This window comes from Chiloscyllium plagiosum, chromosome 4 (assembly GCF_004010195.1).
Source record: "Chiloscyllium plagiosum isolate BGI_BamShark_2017 chromosome 4, ASM401019v2, whole genome shotgun sequence".
NCBI classification, from domain to species: domain Eukaryota; kingdom Metazoa; phylum Chordata; class Chondrichthyes; order Orectolobiformes; family Hemiscylliidae; genus Chiloscyllium; species Chiloscyllium plagiosum.
This window is the reverse complement of record NC_057713.1, coordinates 33,861,769-33,880,792: the sequence shown is the minus strand read 5'-3', so window position 1 is coordinate 33,880,792 and position 19,024 is coordinate 33,861,769. Positions and strand designations below refer to the sequence as shown.

At 39.7% G+C, this 19,024-nt stretch overlaps 1 protein-coding gene across 1 annotated transcript; it reads left to right on the top strand.

The window, feature by feature from the left end:
* Nucleotides 1-15,826, top strand: jmjd4 (jumonji domain containing 4). The gene is made up of 6 exons (XM_043687925.1): nt 1-579; nt 6,793-6,958; nt 9,640-9,765; nt 12,689-12,956; nt 14,099-14,245; nt 15,432-15,826. The coding sequence occupies exons 1-6, from the start codon at nt 324-326 to the stop codon at nt 15,741-15,743; spliced, it is 1,275 nt and encodes a 424-aa protein (XP_043543860.1). The 5' UTR covers nt 1-323; the 3' UTR covers nt 15,744-15,826.
* Nucleotides 15,827-19,024: the final 3,198 nt, after the last annotated feature.

Here is a 19,024-nt window from a genome sequence, read left to right as displayed (position 1 = left end):
TGCCCGGCTGTAAAATGGCAGTCGTGTTCAACGGAGATGGAGTTGGTCTGAATAATAGAGACTTAGCAACAAGCAGCTGTCCGGGGCGACAGACTTTATTAGTAATGGGCGGTTTTCTGCATTAATCTGATCAGCTGTGGTTCCTTTAGAGGGGATTAATAGACTGAAAGTGTTCTCTTATTCATTTTATTCCATTATTTTTAAGCCTAAAACAGATTCAGCATTTGCAGTTGTTCAGCGAGGAATATTGAGGAAAGAAAAGCTGCAGGAGTCTGATCATTTAATATGAGGGTTATTAGGAGTGAGATCCCTGACTGCTGAACATGGACGAGGAAACGCTGAAGAGTGCACTGGTATTTTTCCAGAGTGACAGGACTTCATATGGAGAGTTTCGCAAAGGTCGAAAACCTGATTACCTCCGGAAATCAGATCGGAGTTACTCTCAGTTTTTCAGGGATTTTCTGCTTCCCAATTTCCCGTGCATACTGTCGCCTGAGTTTACAGAAGGCTGGAGGAGCAGGCAAGAGTGGGTGAAAGGGGATGGCAAGCCTGACTTTGAGCACTTGCTGAAACATTTTGGTTAGTCCCATTTTATCTTGGTCGCGTATTTGCTGAAGGGGGTAGGGGAGATCATTCTTTCCCATGGAATGTGGGTGACGCTGGCAAAGTCCCAGTTTGTCGACTATTTTCAATTACCCTTGAACTGAGTGGTTTGCTGGACTATTGCCTACAGCAGTTAAATCCATTTTTTTATATCCCCATGAGTGGTAGATTTCCTTACCAAAGGGCATTAGCAAACCATAGGGGTTTCTATAACAATCAATGATTCTTGTCGTGGAATATTGAGACCAGCTTTATATTTCACATTTATCAATTCAGTTAAGTTCCAGCACGTGTTGTGGTGGGATTTGAACCAACCTCCCCAGAATATTAGCCTAGATGTCTGGTTATTAGTGGCTGTCAAAACACAAGTTTTGTTGAACCTGACTGTAGTTTGGTTGATGAGATAATTGGGCTGACCCTGTAATATCTACCATGCTGAGATAACCTTGAGTAGGCATCACTGGCCTGGGCAAATGGTGTAGAAGATATTTGGACAAGGATTGCTGCAAACACTCTTGGATTGTCTTGATGTCTTCAGGAATTAAAAGTAACTTCTCAGTAATGCTGTAACAATTCAAAGAGGTAGCAATGAGGACATAAGACTTGTTAAAAATCAGGATTCAACACATGTTGGCTATTGATCTATACGCACTATTGGGGAGACAGGCCGCTACTTGCGGAACAGTTCAGAGAACACCTCTGGGACACCCGGACCAACCAACCCAACTACCCTGTGGCTCAACACTTCAACTCCCCCTCCCACTCCACCAAGGACATGTAGGTCCTTGGACTCCTCCATCGCCAGACCATAGCAACACGACGGTTGGAGGAAGAGCACCTCATCTTCCGCCTAGGAACCCTCCAACCACAAGGGATGAACTCAGATTTCTCCAGTTTCCTCATTTCCCCACCTTGTCTCAGTCAAATCCCTCGAAGTCAGCACCGCCTTCCTAACGTGCAATCTTCTTCCTGACCTCTCCGCCCCCACCCCACTCCGGCCTATCACCCTCACCTTGACCTCCTTCCACCTATCGCATTTCCAACGACCCTCCCCCAAGTCCCTCCTCCCTACCTTTTATCTTAGCCTGCTGGGCACACTTTCCTCATTCCTGAAGAAGGGCTTATGCCCGAAATGTCGATTCTCCTGCTCCTTGGATGCTGCCTGACCTGCTGCGCTTTTCCAGCAACACATTTTCAGTTCTGTAATTTCCACTCTCACTTCCTTCAGTACCTTATTTCAGTTTTAGTTTGAATGTGGTGCCACATATTTTCATAGCTCGAAATCCTGATGTTGGATGGCAACGCAGTGACACCATTCTCACCTTGAAAGTCAGACACTATAATGCACAATGTTACCCAACAAAAACATGCATTTCTAAGCATATTTGCATTACACCTTTACGGCAGGGAAATGTTCTAAGAAGCACGATGAGTATTATTGAGAACAATTTGAAGGAGTCACATATGGACTTATCAAAGAAGACGATCAAAAGATTGATCAAAAAGAGTGATTTTTAAATAGTCTCCTAAAGGCAGGAAGAAATTCAAAGATTCTAGAACATCAGATAGCATGGCCATCATGTTAGAACAATTAAAATTGGAGACTGTCATAAGGCCAGAATTATACAGTCATATAGATGTACAGCACAGAACCAGATTGTTCAGTCCAACTCATCCAAAATGACCAGATATCCTAAATAAATCTAGTCCCATTTGGTCCATGACCCTCTGAAACCCTTCCTATTCAGAAACCTATCCAGATATCTTTTAAATGTTGTACCAGCCTCCACCACTTCCTTTGGCAACTCATTCCATACATGCACCACCCGCTGTATGAAAATGTTGCTCCTTAGTCCCTTTTAAATCTTTCCCCTCTCACTATAAACCTAAGCCTTCTAGTTTGGACTCTTGCACCGCAGGGAAAAAAACCTTGTCTATTTACCCTTTCTATGCCCCTCAAGATTTTACAAACATATGTAAGATCACTCCTGAGCATCTGACACTCCAGGGAAAATAGCCCCAACCTATTAAGCCTCTCCCTATAGCTCAAATCGTCCAACCCTGGCAAGTCAATAAGGAGTGGTTCCTGATATGAAGAATACCTTCTACGACTATAACAGTTCTAGTCAGATCATTTTCTCCCATTTATAAATGCTACAGTTGCAATTCCCCTTAAGTTACAATGTGAGAGCAAAAGATAATAAAAACTGCAAGATATTTGTGGATGTATACTCAGCAGGAGATTTTATCCGTCGTGAGTCCTCCAGGAACATTTCTCTTGGCCGCATATAAATCAGGACCAGTATTGTCTTATCTACACTTTATGAAGGAATTGCCCACATAACTTGCAGCATCAGAGTTGGGCCAGTTGTTGTAAAAAGGTGATTTCAGCCCTGAGTTCAGTGCCTCTCTTGCAGAAAGGTGATAGCTGCACTTCATGCAAGGGAAGAGGTGCTTATTATGTTCCCCCTGAACACAGAAAAACAAATGGTGTGCACATAGCTTTGTAAAGGTGATGAGACTTCCCCTGGATGCTCGTGAGTGCAACACCTAAAATGTGGAGAAGTATTGCAACCATAATGATTTGCTGAATGTGCAATTAAATGAAACCACTTCACTGTGCTGACGACAGTCACAATGCTTTCATTCAGTCTTTCAGTCACCACCACAAATCAAAGAATGGTTACTAGGCCACAAGGGAAATCTTTAAATGTGGTTCATGACTCTACATCAAAACCTATCCCGCACATGGTCAGCACATGTGTAAAGGAAAGCCATGCTGCTATTCAAATATCAGAGCAGACCACTGAGACACTAATGTTAAAAAAAACACTGTGGATGCTGGAAGTCAGAAATAAAACAAAAACTGCTAGAAATATTCAGCTGGTCTGTGGAGAGAAAGCAGAGTTAATGTTTTGTGTCCTGTGACCATTCTTTAGAACAGGATGCTAAAGTAACCGCCCCGCTGACTGGACCACTCTGGAGAACTCATTGGAGACAATGATTCACAATGTGCCCATGATGTCAACATAGCCCTGGTTAATAGGAATATGACAAAAAGCTTAAGAGAAGCAGCAGCTGACACACCCCCTTTCCAATACGGATGTCTTTGATTGCTCATTCAACTACAATTCAAGAAAACACAACCCCAATTCCCATGAGTATAACAATTCCATATCTTATGATGCCTGTGCTATGGACCATCCTAGTGTCAACTTGGTCACAATCCTGAACTAAAAGCCATAAGAAACCCATTCTATATAAGTTATTTCCAACAAATCAAGCTATACAATTGAAAATACCTTAGAGGGTTCAAAGGCTGGTAGAAATTACAAAGGTAGGAGAGGAACCGTCATTGAGGAATTTAAAACAGCAGTGAGAACTTTAGTATTGCTGAAAGCTTTTTGTCTTGCATTCATTAGGACAGTGCATAAGAATATCAGTTTTAAAGGAAGCCAACATTTATAGTGTATAAGAGGAGAATCACTGAGTGTTTGGTAAGATCATTCTGATAGAGATGTTGCAGTGAAGAATGCACTAGTTGATGTTGACTGATAGAACAGCCAAGTTTTGTTTAAGTTTTAAACCAGGTAGGTTGACTCTAATTCATCAAAGCATTGCCATGAGAATTGAATCAGTGAATGACTGTTGTGTTGAAATAGATACAATATGTATACGTTATTTCTGTCTGCAGTGAGTGGAGCCCTGTGTACTAATATATGTAGTGTCCAATACATAAATGTACATCACGCTGTGAATATGACTGACAACCTTAAAATCAGTGTAATTCTTTGCACACTCAGGATTATCCGGTAAATGTCATCCAATTGCAGAATCACATTTAATGTAGACACTGTTGTAGTGTTTGAAAACACAGGCTATTTCGATATGGTGAGTCCCTTGACTATTGTGAACAGCCAAAGCGATATAGGGTTTGGCACAATCCACCAGTCTTTGGTGTGTATGGCCTACATACCTGGTTTCACATCAGCACTGAAATTCATATGTTAGTTTTATGCAATAGGCAGATTGCATTTTCAGCTTGACAGCAGCATCCTGTTTGCGACAACATCACTAGTGTTTCTACCGCATTGGAAAACATGAAACCACTAGCTCACCCATTGCTCAAATATTTGCAATACTTTACTGTTTGACGGTAATCTGAGATAGACTGGCATTTTCCTTGACCATCAGTGGCTACCTTGAGACCATTCTTAAGTCCACATGATATATTGTGAGGAATGATTTGACCAAGATGGCCATTATCTGAGGACTAGTTTTGATGTGTCATAATTCAGCATTAAGCTTTCATGGTGAGCTAATTGCTCAGCCTTATATGCAAGTTTGCCAATAAGAAATATTTTACAGTGCATGGAATTGTAGGAATTCCAATTTGTATACTGACCAGAAAGGATATTGCATTCTCAATGGCAATGTCTCTACCAATCACTTTCCAATTGCCAACCAATGAGCACGCTTATACATTTTAAATCTCAGCTTGAATTCTTCCAAATTGTCCTGATGTGTGCAAGACAAAAAACTGTGACAGAGTGGGCATTTTATATTAAGAACATTTGAGCCAGTACTGCTAAATGAGAATTTTACAGTTAAAGTGCTGGTTAACTAGGATCCAATCTCGATAAGGGTGTATTGGGTGAATCAGACAGTAAGGACATGAGGTCAGAGTTCTGGATGAACTCCAGTTTCGAGAGGGTAGAATTTGGATGTTGACAATTGAAATAGTTAAGTCAAGAGAGAAAAAGGCATGGGTGATGGTTTCAGCAATTGTTGAACTGAGACAAGAGTGGAATCAAGTAATGTTGCAGAGATAGATGTATGTCTTCCCTGTGATGTTGTGGATTATGGCCCACAGCTCATCTTGGAGGCAGATATAACACAAAGCTTTGATTCACCCTCAGACTGTTTCCATGCAAACTAGTGACAAGAAATGTGACTTGTGGTACGGAACCAGAATAATGGGTTAATATTTAGTAATTTTCTATAGCAGTAAGAACCTGGATTCTCTTGTACCTCTTCCCTATATCAGCCCAAGGGAGGAATTCACCATCTGGAAGTTTTTATGTACTTTAACAGTCAGCACATTTCAGAACTATGTTATTAACCGTAAAATACTTTGGGATGTCTTGAGCTAATGTAAGGTACATTATAAATAAACTTTGTCTTGCTATCAAACTCCAATCAAACTGCAACAACTTTTGCTAGCTGCTATATTAAACAATGTCTCCTTGGGTGACCAGTAGCATGTTACTATGATTCTGCAACATCATACTGTTTGTTCCGTGAGCAAGAAATCAGTTTTCTAGGCTTCCGTACACAGTACTGGCAATTGCTGGGAGTTGGGTTAAAACATGACCTTGACTATATACCTCTGTGGCAGCAAGGAAGTGAGCCAACCCCAGCAACCTGCTGACTTGGGAAATTGAGTCGTTTCCATGTTTCTGAGTTATGTGGCTGTGCAAAGTAGATATTTAATTATTGTGGGATGCACTTCTGAAATCTTTCTTGAGAGTTGGTTATTGATAGTGTAGTGATTGGAACGAGGTCAGCCAGGTGGCTCTTGCAGAATATGATTTCCCTGACTGGGATTGTTAATCTAGTCCATTCAGAGAGTCCTGGCTGACAGACTTAAAACAGAAGTGTCCGGCATTCTGCATGCTCTCAGAGCTGACTCTGAACTAGCTGGGTCAGCATCATGTACTGTGCATGTGTAAATCAATGTTGACTTGGTGTTGGAATACTAGCCTTTGTGGAGTTATTTCAGGCGGATTCACCAATGCCCTTGGGAAGGAAAATGCCACCCTGACCTGGTGTGGCTAATGTGTGACACCAGACCCAGAGCCATGTGTTGATTCGTGCCTGCTTTCCGTGATAGTTGAACAATTCAAGGGCAATTATGAAAGGGCAAAAATGCCAGGCAATGATCATCTAATAAGAGACAAGCTGACCACTGCCCCTTGACATTCAATGGTGTTGCCATTGTTGAATCCACCACTGTCAACATCCTGAGGGTTACTAATGAGACCCACTGGACTCACCATATAAAAACAATGTAACTCTTTACACAGGTCCAAACTTTAAATTGTTATTTTTGCACTTAGTTCTGAAATGATGTTCTTTCTGTCCGTGCATTCCATATAATTTTGCTTTGTTGCTCCTTTGTTTTAATAGGAGATTTTGTTGTCCCTGTGGCCAACTGTGATGTGAAGGAATACAATGCAAATCCAAAGCACAATATCCCATTAAGGGACTACCTCAATTACTGGGGAGAACACAGGGAGAGTGGCTATTCATCTCCACAGGGTTGCTTGTACATGAAAGACTGGCACATGCACAGGTGAGTGCATGCAGGATAATTATCCTGTTGCTTCTCATTTCAAATTGTCAAGTCATTCTACCTGAGCCCCACAGTAATCAAAGTTTAGGTGATGCAGTGGCTTATCTAAAAATGCAGCTGCGATCAATGGGCTGAAAGTCTTCCTATTTCCTCTTGATTGAAATGCCAAATTATTTAACTGGATAGTGTTAACATAGTCTGTGTAGATGAAGCTCCACAATAGAAAACTAACCCTGCCTTGCCTACAAAGGAGTAGTCACTGCACTTCATCAATTCATTTTGAAATGTTTTGCATATTATTTGAGAGATGTAATAAAATACTGTGTAAATGTAAGGTCTTGTTCTGTACTGAACCATCAAACTTACTTAGATGTTGGGGACAATTGTGTGAGGGTCAATTTTAGACATCTTATATAATTTAATTTCAAATCCCAATATTAACCTGTTGAATTAACCAAGAAGGCAACAGTAATCAGTCTTGTGCAGTAACTCAGGAAACTTTACTTAGGTTATAAATAATACCGATTAATACAGAGCAGCAACTTTAAGGCCATACAACTCTTACTTTCCAGTTCAGGTCGACGCGCAGTTTCTTAATCACAGTCCAATGCTTCATGAGCCTTCCACTCATGATTGGTAGCAGGATAATTTTAAACTTCTCACACACACCTTGATCACCAAAAGCTATTACTTATTTACTGTTTCCAAGTCAGAACACATAGCATGATTGGATACATAACATATACATTCAGAATCAATGAGGTCATATCTGATGAATTTAATTATTATTCTTTGGGGATGAACAAAGGGAAACCAATAGATTTCCAAAACGTGTTCCATAAGGTACACACATAAGCTACTTAATAAGATAAAAGCACACGGTGTTGGAGATAGTATATTAGTATGTTTAGAAATTTGGCTAACTAGTAGAAAACAGTGTTGGGATAAAGAGGGCATTTTCAGATTGGCAAACTGTAATCTGGAGAATACAGCTGGGACTGCATAATCAAGACTTGGATGAGGGTAGTGAATGTGCTATTGGCAGTTTTGCAGATGATACAAAAAGAGGTGGGAAGACAAGTAATGAAGATGACAGAGGCTACAGAGGGATATAGACTAGTTGAGTGAGTGGACAATAATTTGGCAGGTGGACTATAGTATGGGAAAATATAAGATTATGCACATTGACAGGAAAAATAGAAGACTTAAGGATTAAACTAAGTGGTGAAAGACTGAAAAAAGATAGAGCAGGGAGGGATTTGGGAGTGCATGAATCACAAAAAAACCAGCATCCAAGTTCAGCAGTTAACAAGAAAGGCAAATCAACTGTTGGCATGTATTTCAAAAGGACTGGAGAATGAAAATAAGGAGGTCTTATTAAAACTACCTAAGGCACTACTCAGACCACATCTGGAATACTGCAAACAGTTTGACCACCTAATCAAAGGAAAGATGTACTGCATTTTGAGGTAGTCCAGAAAAGGTTCACTATATTGATTCCAGATATGGGAGGATTGTCTTATGAGGAGAGGTTAAGTAGGTTGGGCTTGTACTCATTGCAATTTAGAAGAATGAAATATATGACATAGGGCTTTACAGGGTAAATTCTGAGTGGCTTTTTGCCCATGTGTGAGAATCTAGGATCAGAGGGCATAATTTCAGAGTAAGGGATCACCCATTTAAGAGAGAATTGAGGAGAAACTCTTAATGCCCCAGCTTCTGTGCTAAAGTATATTGAAAGCTGAGATAGATTTTTAAGTAGTAAGGGGAATGAAGGTAATGGGGAAAAGACAGGAAAGTGGATTTGAGGATTATCAAATCAGCTATGATCTCATTGAACAGTGGAGCAAACTCAATGGTCTGAATAACTACTTCCGCTTCTGTGTCTATAGTCTTGTGCTGTCCTCAAATGTCCTAGTTAATCAGTGATGAGGGAACAAGACTGAAAATGTGTTTCCAAAATTATAGAGTATATAACTCAAATAAATTAAACTGGCAGTAAATTAAAAATGAATTATAGAGTAACACAGCATGGAAATAGACTCTTTGGTCTAACTCGTCTGTGCCAATTATAATCCAAAACTAAACTAGTCCCACTTGCCTGCGCTTAGCCCCTCTCTCCCCAAACATTTCTTATTCATGTGCTTATCTAAATTTAACGTTGTAACTGTACCTGCATCCACCACTTCCTCTGGCAGTTCATTCTACACATGAACCACTCACTGTGTAAAAATGTTGCCCCTCATGTCTGTTTTAAATCTTTCTCCTTTCATATACTGAGTGTATTGGAGCTACAGCAACTGGACGTTCAAGGCTCCCAGACTCAGTGTGAACAATGAATCCTAATTCAGCATAAAAGGCTAAAAGGGCTTAAAATGCATGCACTAGAATGAAATTTGGTAAGGAATGACCAGACTGACTAAAAGAAGAAAGACCCAAGCAACAAACTTATTAACATTATTAGAGAAAAATAATTTGAGAATCTGGCAAATGTTTAGAATGGTATGGATATGGGATTAAGCAAGCTATTTAACTAGGACAATTAACAAAGGACTAGAGGATTCAAGAACAAAGTATACAAGATTGAACCAGATGGGTCAGATTATTTTGCTGATCAAAGGAACATGTTTGATGGATTTTTCTTACACACGTAATATTCCTTGTCATTTCTTGGATTTTAGGGTTTTCCCTGATCATGGGGTATACAGTACTCCTCTCTTCTTCCAGTCTGACTGGCTAAATGAATACTGGGACTCTATTCAATTGGACGATTATCGTTTTGTTTACATGGGCCCCAAAGGATCATGGTAAGTGTATCTCATGCCAAAAAGAGTTTACTCCTGAAACAAAGGACACACTGAGTTGTCCATAAATGGAGATAATGAAATGCATGTAAATCTCCTACACAGTTATATAGAATTGAATAGAGTAGAATGTTTAGGTTCCACAGGAGACACAGAAAAAGTAAGAGCCTTTCTAAATGAGAGTTGACATCAGAATATGTAGCTGCAGAAGTAAGTTTCAGGCAGAAAGGCACTTCTATAATGCTCCTGACCCACCTGCATTTGAAACCCATATGTGCTCAACTAACTGCCACTTACATCCTCTTCTTGCATGGACTGAGTTTTTTGCTGTTCAAGGCAGAGTGCTCTTCGGTACTGGGACTTCTGGGGTTATTGTTCAGGCAGTATTCACACCCCCATGACGATGCCAAGTATTAAAATGGCTGGCCTCTGAGTGACCAGCTCTAGCAGCAGATAAGGTGTTATTTCCAGGGTCTTCAGTCATGAGGTTGTCTGCTGTTGTCCTCCTCATTAAATCTGCATTCCCCACCTTTAAAATAGTGTATTCCAGATTATAATTCAAACGGAGAATCTTTTTTGTTTTGCCGATTGTTTTCAATTTGTGCACACTAGCTATTGACCTTTATACCAAAGGAAACAGGCTGCCATTTAAATTCCTGTAAGTTTGAGTAGTAGTTTTCCATTTCTATGAGATGAGACTTTAAACCAAGGCACTTTCTGCTGTCAAAAGTCAATTGTCATTATTTAACTGGGAAGAATACACCAATAGTAGTGCTTCACTGTTCCTTAAGCAAAGAAAGTAAAACTCTGAAGATCAAAGATACAGGTTTCAAGGGTGGGTTAAATTGACACTTGTCTATAAAGCAATGATTGTCACTTTAACAATGATTATGCAGACTTAGGTGTTGTTAGAATTTTTTATTTTAAGCTTTTTGGTTTATTTTCCCCCTCCCGCACCCACACACAGAAATATGTTTTTAGATTATAGGCTAAAAATGTTTCTTGACTGCTTTTCCACTTACAGCTATGTAACAAACTAAAGCTCAACCAATCGGATGGTTCTCATCAGTGCGAAGATAAATAGTGGGCCAGAGGATTAGACAGAATATTAAGAACAACTAACATAAAAATTGAGTGTCAGGAATTAATAATGGAAAATAAGATGTCAGATGATATTTTACAGGAGTTTTCACACTTGAGGATACAGTTAATATTCCAGACGTAGCTGCAAATCAGGAAATGGAAGGGAGGGAGGAACTCAGGAAAATTACAAGCTCTGAGCAAGTTATATTGGCAAACAGTTGGAACAACAACAAAAACAAAAATCACTGGAGAAACTCAACAGATGTGGCAGAATCTGTGGAGAGAAAGCAGAATTAGAACGGCAGTCTGACAAGTCCCTGAGTTCCGATGAACTTCATCCCAAGATGTTTAAAGAAGTGGATAATGAGATAGTTGATGCAAATCTTTAATTTTTTAAAATTTCCTAAATTCATGGAAAGTTCCATTAGAGTGGAAAGTAGCAAACTCATTGATTCAAAAAGGCAAGAAGCCAGAAAATAGGATGCTACAAGCCAGTTAGCTTAACATCTGTCATAAAGAAAATGTTGGTTGCTGGTACTAAAGATGTTATAGCATGGAATTTAGAAAAGTTTAAAATAATAAAACAGAATCAACATGGTTCTGTGAAGGGTAGATCATGTTTGACCAATTTGTTGGATGTCTTTGAAGAAGTAACAGCTGTATTGTGTTTATATTTCCAGAGGATATTTGATAAGATCCCACATCAAAGGTTAAAAGGTTATGGTGTAGAAGATGACATATTGATATCAGTAGATGGCAAGATGTAATGAGTAGTGTGCCACAGGGATCAATGATGGGCCTTAATGTACAATTTTTATAAGTAACTTGGATGAAGGGCCTGATTTGCTAACGATATAAGTGAGTGGTGAAGAGGACAGGTATGACACAGATACAGATAGGTCAAATGAGTGAGCAAAGATCTGGCAAATAGAGTATAATGTGGGAAAGAGATGTGAAGAGATCTAAGTGTCTTAGTGCATGAATTGCAAAAGGCTAGTATACAGTTACAACAGGAAAGTTAATAGAATTTTATCATTATTGTGAGGGGAATTGAATACAAAAGTTATAAGATTATACTTGCATTGTACAGAGTTGTATACATATGTAAGAATACATTTGGAGTACTATATACATATTCACACCTATTTAAATGAATAATGTAAATGAGTTGAAAGTATTTCACGGAAGGTTTCCGAGATTAGTACCAAGAATGAGAGGATTATTTTAAGAGGAAAGGTTGGCAGGTTAAGCTTGTATCTGTAGGATTTCAGATGAATAAGAAGGGACTTGATTGAAACATATAGGATTCTGAGGGGGCTTGACAAGGTGAATGTGGAAAGGATGCTTCCTGTGGTGGGAGATTCTAGAACTATGGGTCACTGTTTAAAAATAACAGATGTGGTTTTTAAGACAGAGATTAGGAAGACTCTTTATCTAAGAGGGTCATGAGTCTTTGTAACTCCCTTCTTCAAAAGATGTGCAATCAGAGCCTTTCAATATTTTGAAAGAAGAGATAAATAGATCATTGTTAAGCTGAGGGATGAAAGATTATCAAGGGTAGAAGGGAATGTGGGTTGAGGTTGCAGTTAGATCTTGATCTGATTGAATGGTGGAGCAGGCTTGAGGGGCTAAGTGGCCTACTGCTGTACCTAAATCATTTGTCCATATGGCTCTCTGACCAGATATGTTTTCAATATAATTCTGGGCCAATCCCTTCTTGAGATGAAAAATTAGGTTATTAGATTAATGGATAAACTGGATATTGCAAAAACGAAGAATTTAGCAAAATATTTCCAGCTTCACACTGGCATAATACATTTCCCTTTCCTCCTCCCTCATGTAGGACACCATTTCATGCTGATGTGTTCCGATCATACAGCTGGTCAGCCAACATCTGTGGGCGGAAGAAGTGGCTGCTGTTCCCACCTGGTGAAGAGGAACATTTGAAGAACCACAGTGGTAACCTTATTTATGATGTCCAGTCTCCAGTTCTGCAGGACAAGAATCGCTACCCAAAATACAGTCAGTGCTGCCAACCCATTGAGGTGGTGCAGGATGCTGGAGAGGTCATCTTTGTTCCAAGCAGTTGGCACCATCAAGTTTACAATCTGGTACAGAAAACAAACCTTGTGATACCTCTATATACCCTAAAGCAACCTTGACCATGAAATCTACAAGTAGGGATTTGTGAAGCTTCATGCTCTGTAATAATGGCCTGATTAGCATTCTTCTGAACAAGCCCTAAGCCATTTACATACCTTTGAAAGGTTAATAGAAATAGATCTCAACAAAGCTAACTGCAGGATAATGGTTATCGTGTTCACACTATTATTCAACATTGCAAATGGACCACCACAGTCAACCTCAAGTTCTCCCAAAAAGGCAAAGTAGTTATAAATATTTGAAGAATAAGTTAAGCTATTTCATTACAATTTATTTAGTGCACAAATAGTATTTTCCACGAACAGAATACTACGTTCTCTGACCCCACAACTGAGCATATTATCTCTGAATTTCAGTACCTGTGTGGTGTCAGATATATCAGCTAAAAGTCCCAAATGATTGGAAGTTTGAATCAAACAGCAGGTTCCTTCGGTTGCTGTATGAGGCAGCATACATACTGTACTGAACCAGCTTTTAACTGCAAAATCCAAAGCAAATAATCAACTGTTTGATGTGATTCACAATTGGACAACTGAACCTAATAGTTACATTAACAACCAAAATGAAATAATCAGTCCAGTTCATAACATGGCTCATTTACACTTGCTATAGGCAACATGTATTTTATACAAGAATTCTCTGCAAACAAAAGGAAAATGTTCAAGATTTGCACTTGTTTTGAATTGACAGTAGCTCCTTGTAGCTTCCTCCATGGCAGTGATTTGTCGCAGTTATAATATTGAAGATTATTGGACAATTGCAACATTCTCACACTTGACCGCATTGATATCTTGAAATAACACATATCAGCTCAGAAGGATCCTACCATAAAATCTGAGCCCTTAAGATGGTGCCTGCAAGGTAGGGTATCCTATTAAGTTACATGCATCTTCATATGGGATGTCTAAGACACCACTCTTGAGGCACAAAAGCCCTACAACCTGATATAATTGGAACACATTTTTATGTTCAAATTAATTTGCGGTATTGGGTTTTCAATTTTTCTGTCATGATTGCTCATCATAACAGATTTATTTCTCTCTTGACTTTGTACAAACTATAATAAGTCATTTTGTGTTCTTCTGTTCAGGAGGACACCATCTCCATTAACCACAACTGGCTGAATGGCTGCAACATAGACATCATGTGGCAATTCCTCCAACAGGAGCTGATGGCAGTCCAGGAAGAGATCAGAGAGTGGAAGGACCATATGGAGGGTTGGAATCAACATTGTCAGGTATTGGAGGAGAGAGTAATTCATCTGTTTATTGCTTACCCTTCATAACAGCAGTGTTTGAATTTCAACATAAATTAGAGAAGTAAAAAAGCTGATTTGTGAAATGGAACACAACATAGTAATACAAGTTTTATTCATTCTCAGAATGTGAGCATTGTCTCCAGGGCCACGATTGATCGTACATGGCTCATGGCCCTCCAAACATTGTAGTAAGACCATCTTCTTGGAGCACTTAAATCTGATGTTTGTTGCCATTTAGTGCTTGGTTTGCTAGCAATTTTCAACCAGAGTCTAGATTAGAGTGGTGCTGGAAAAGCAGAGCAATTCAGGCAGCATCCGAGGAGCAGTAAAATCAACATTTCGGGCAAAAGCCCTTCATCAGGAATACAGGCAGAGAGCCTGAAGGGTGGAGAGATAAATGAGAGGAGGATGGGGGTGGGGAGAAGGTAGCATAGAGTACAGTAGGTGATTGGGGGAGGGGATGAAGGTGATAGGTCAGGGGGGTGGGGGGGAGGGTGGAGTGGATAGGTGGAAAAGAAGATAGGCAGGCAACACCATATGAAGTGATCCCATATCACACGATAGGCAATATGCATAAGAATACCAGGTTTCCTTTCCTGAAGAAATTAGTGAATCAATTCATTTTTACCATCATCAATAGCTTTTTAAACCAAATCCATATCACCATGGAGGGATTTGGGCTTATGTTCTCTCAATAGCCAATTTAGATCTCTTGGTTTTAAGTACAGTAATGTAAGCATTATGTAAACAGTGCACATTGTTCTTTCAACTAGACCTGTCAGATATTTTTGAAAGGAGCATTACTCTGCATCTGATTGTTCTATATGCTTAACACCAAATCTGACCAGTGTTTAACTCCCAATACAAGTATTGTGAAGCTCAACATTGCATATTAAATAGAAAAATATATAATGGTGTCTTTGGACTTAACAGGTGAAAACAGGCTTCACACTCTGATACTGTGAAAAATTGAAGAAACATAGATCTCCAGATGCACAATATGACAAATTGTAGCTTCAGAAAACTAGAAATGATATAGTTGTACCTCTAAATCTATGATGTGTTAAATGTTTGAAGAAACCACCAAAAGCTTAAAATTTTAACAACATACAAACTCTATTCTCTCTAATGACCAATGTCTGTGTTCTGTTCCTATTTGCTGCAGTTGCTGTTGAAATCATGCACTGGAATCAACTACCATGAATTCTATACCTTTCTGAAAATAATTGCTAAAAATAGAATAGCAGTATTGGAGGCTACTTCAGGAGACTCAGCAGCCTTCCACAGGACATATCCTGCAGAACTATCCACTCTCGGAGTGTGTCACTCAGTATTTGATTTACACCAGACTGAAGATGTCCTGACTTCAATGCTCACCAATGAGAACTTCAGTATGCTAGACTCAGACTTGTTGGATCCTCGTCCAGAGGACCTGCTGGATGAGATTAAAGAAATAAAGGATGCTGTCTCGTCATAATATTCTACTTGTATTCCTTGTAAACCAAGCCACGTAGTAACTCTTTATTTTCTGTTAAGGGATTCCAAAGTACGTTCTGGGATTGGAAGGGGAGAGAAGTGAAATAAGCAACCAGGGTAACACTTGCTGCTTCGCCTGGTGTAAACTGTGCTGCAAAGGATAAAGAATATAAACATAATGGCTACAAAAGTTCCATGATTGTCACTGAAATATAAATCTAGGAGTTCAAATGCCACGCTGGTTTGGGAAAAAATTCTGGAAATGGAAACCTAAAACCACCCAAATTAACCAGTCATTTCTTGGATCATCAGGAAACAGAACAGAATAGATTGTCACTGGAAAACAAGACCTGCTGTTCTTACCTAGCCTCCGCTATAACTCTTAAATTACTACAGTATCATACATTTGCAATATGAGTTGTGTAGTTAAACAAGAAAAAAAGAGCCAAAGCTCGGCTCTGCTACACCTCTACAATTGAGCAAGTTGTCATATCTCCCTGGTGCAACAAAACTCAATATGTACACAAGGCACAGGAGAGAGCAGCTAGATTATATACCAAACACATCAAAACCATTGGGAGCAGAAAGGAAATAGAGCACAAACTACAATTTTGTACATAATGGAGTTAGAAAATAAAACTCTCCAAAATATGTGTAGTTATTTAAATCAAGAAAGTTGTCCTGAAAGATGATTTAAACTATATTTAAATCTGTCCCATCATGAACGATTCATATTATTTAATATACTTATTTTCTGGTTTGAAGGGTGGGGCTAACTACAGCTGCCTTTGGCCCCAGAGAGAAAGCTCTCTGAGAGGTGTGGTTTGAAAACAGGCTTCCAGTATTATAGTTTAGATTCTTGAGGTCCATCGCTTTGGTTGGGAGCACAGTAAATAGACAGTGTATCCTGTGCTGAGTTTAGTCAAAATAGAAACATATTCAACTATCTCTGATATTAACAGCAGATTGGAATGTGGAGTTGAAACCACAATCAAATCAGCATTGATACTGTTGAACAGCAATGCAGATTGGAGATCTGCTGCTGCTCTTGATTCATTTGTTTATCTTAAGAACCTGCCATAGGGCTTCTCCAGCTCTGCATTAAGGCTGGAAATTTGAGCAAAAGATGGTAGTTGATCTCATGCATTATCACACAGGGTCTCTACATATGTGCCAGAGATCCACTGACACCAATAAACTATCACAATATCTTGTGCTAGATCATGAACACATGCATCACGTGTTCTCCAGGTGGTATGGCTGTAAGTTGAATACCAGTCCTCAGAAAATGTCACGTAGCAGAAAGGGACCGCTGCTCAATAGCAAATAAACTAATAAAATAGTGCTGCATATAAATGTAATTTTACTGGAGTGTAACACAAACACTTCCTATACAAGATTGGCATTCTTGGGAGCAGTGAAAAAGTATTTGTAATTGGAACAGCAGAGCACTAAGTCTTGAATGTTATTGAAAGGAGATGCACAGAGGATCCCCAGAGACCTTTATAAAAGGGAGACATGAGCAAAATAAGACTTGTCCCTAGAGTGCATTTTATAATCTAAATTACAGGTTGGCTCTCAAGAATGCTGACAAAACACTGACATCAGAAAAAAAAGGCTATTGCTAGAATTAGAAATTTATAAAAATGCATAAATATCAAAAATTATTTCACATCCATTTTCTAATTCTTTTTAGATTTGCAAAACCAAGAGGTAGGCCCAAGCTATGGCATGGCTGATAATCCCTCACACATACAATTCCATTCTTTCAACTTCGTTACTGTTTAATCTTCCAGGCTACACTATTTTCATATCCTTCACTACATCCAATGTTCCCTCCACGCTGTTTGGATGCTCCAAAGGCCTATTCATAATGATTTCTGTGCCAAAGTGTGCACTCAAAATTTCTCCAGCTACTGCCATGCACAGACCTTGGAAGTCCACAAAGCAACTGGAGAAATTTAAGGTAATGTAGGCTACATCCTATCCAAACACCGCTAGGTTACCACTACTCTGTCCCCAATTCTCACTGGTCACCAGCATTTTGTCATTAGTCAATAGGAGAACATTACATAAAGGCAAGCAATCAGGCTATTCAAACATGAACTTTTATTTAAAACCACCAAAACCGAAGACAAAACAGAGATGGTGTAGTTTGCCCCCACAATGCAGGCATCATGACCAATGACCTTTCTTTCTTTTATATCCCACAATGGTATGCTGCCCCCCCCAACTTCTCCTAATTCAGACCACTCCAAGCTGCAGATCATCTTCAGCAGCTGTTGTACCTGGACCACCATGATTCTAGTCAATGCATGGATAGTATTGTATCTGCATTCCCTAACAGGGTCATGAGCCATGGCCATAAAGGGTAGCACTTGTCCCTCAGTAATCTACCCACCATGTCGTTGGTACCTGCCAGAGTAGTGGACATACACCTCCAAGAAATGGTAGTGGTGATCACATGTGATTTGAATAGTAACGAAACAGAACCCCTTCCTATTGTGAATTCTGAATGTTGCAAATGGCTCTCTATACCATGTATGCAGTGAATGGCAACCTGTACATGGTTTTGGGGGTGTGGTGGAGAGGGTAGATGGGAGCCAGCTATGTTTCCAAATCCTACTACTCAGGCTACAGGTCTAACTTGGCCATTGGGAACTAGTATGGTCTTGCATAGATGGCATTGGACACTGTCCTTGTATGTTGTGGGTTACAATTGAAAATTCCCACACAGGAAAGACCCTGAGGCCAATTACACCCCAGTGTTTTCACTGACTTTGACAAGTAGCTCCTGGACCAGACTGATCAGACCACCGACCATTGTCTTTGTAGTACTCCAAGTAAGAATACATGATTCCCTGAATGCTAAGCTAACTATTGTCCACTTCCCAGACTGTAGTCGAACAGATTCTCTAGCCGTGAGCAGCCCAAGCAGATGAAGGACCACAGCCAAGTTCCTGGACAGTGTGTGGATGGTACCTGTGTCTGATCATACCAGGACTCTCGGACAGACAGCAGCACCCCCATGACTGTACTGAGAACTGGAGTCATAAGAGTCATAGAGATATACAGCACAGAAACAGACCCTTTGATCCAACTGGTTTATGCTAACCAGATACCTTAAATTAATCTAGTCCCATTTGCCAGCATTTTGCCTATATCCCTCTAAAGTCTTCCTATTTATATATCCATCCAGATGCTTTTTAAATGTTATAATTGTACCAGCTTCCACCACTTTCTCTGGAAGCTCATTTCATACACAAAGCGCCCTCTGTGTGA

Excerpts from the sequence above, each read along its gene's own strand:
- jmjd4 (XM_043687925.1), top strand. The coding sequence starts at position 324 with ATGGACGAGGAAACGCTGAAGAGTGCACTGGTATTTTTCCAGAGTGAC. Across the intron at positions 580-6,792 it reads GCACTTGCTGAAACATTTTG|GAGATTTTGTTGTCCCTGTG; the intron begins GTTAGTCCCATT and ends TTGTTTTAATAG. Across the intron at positions 14,246-15,431 it reads GTTGGAATCAACATTGTCAG|TTGCTGTTGAAATCATGCAC; the intron begins GTATTGGAGGAG and ends TATTTGCTGCAG.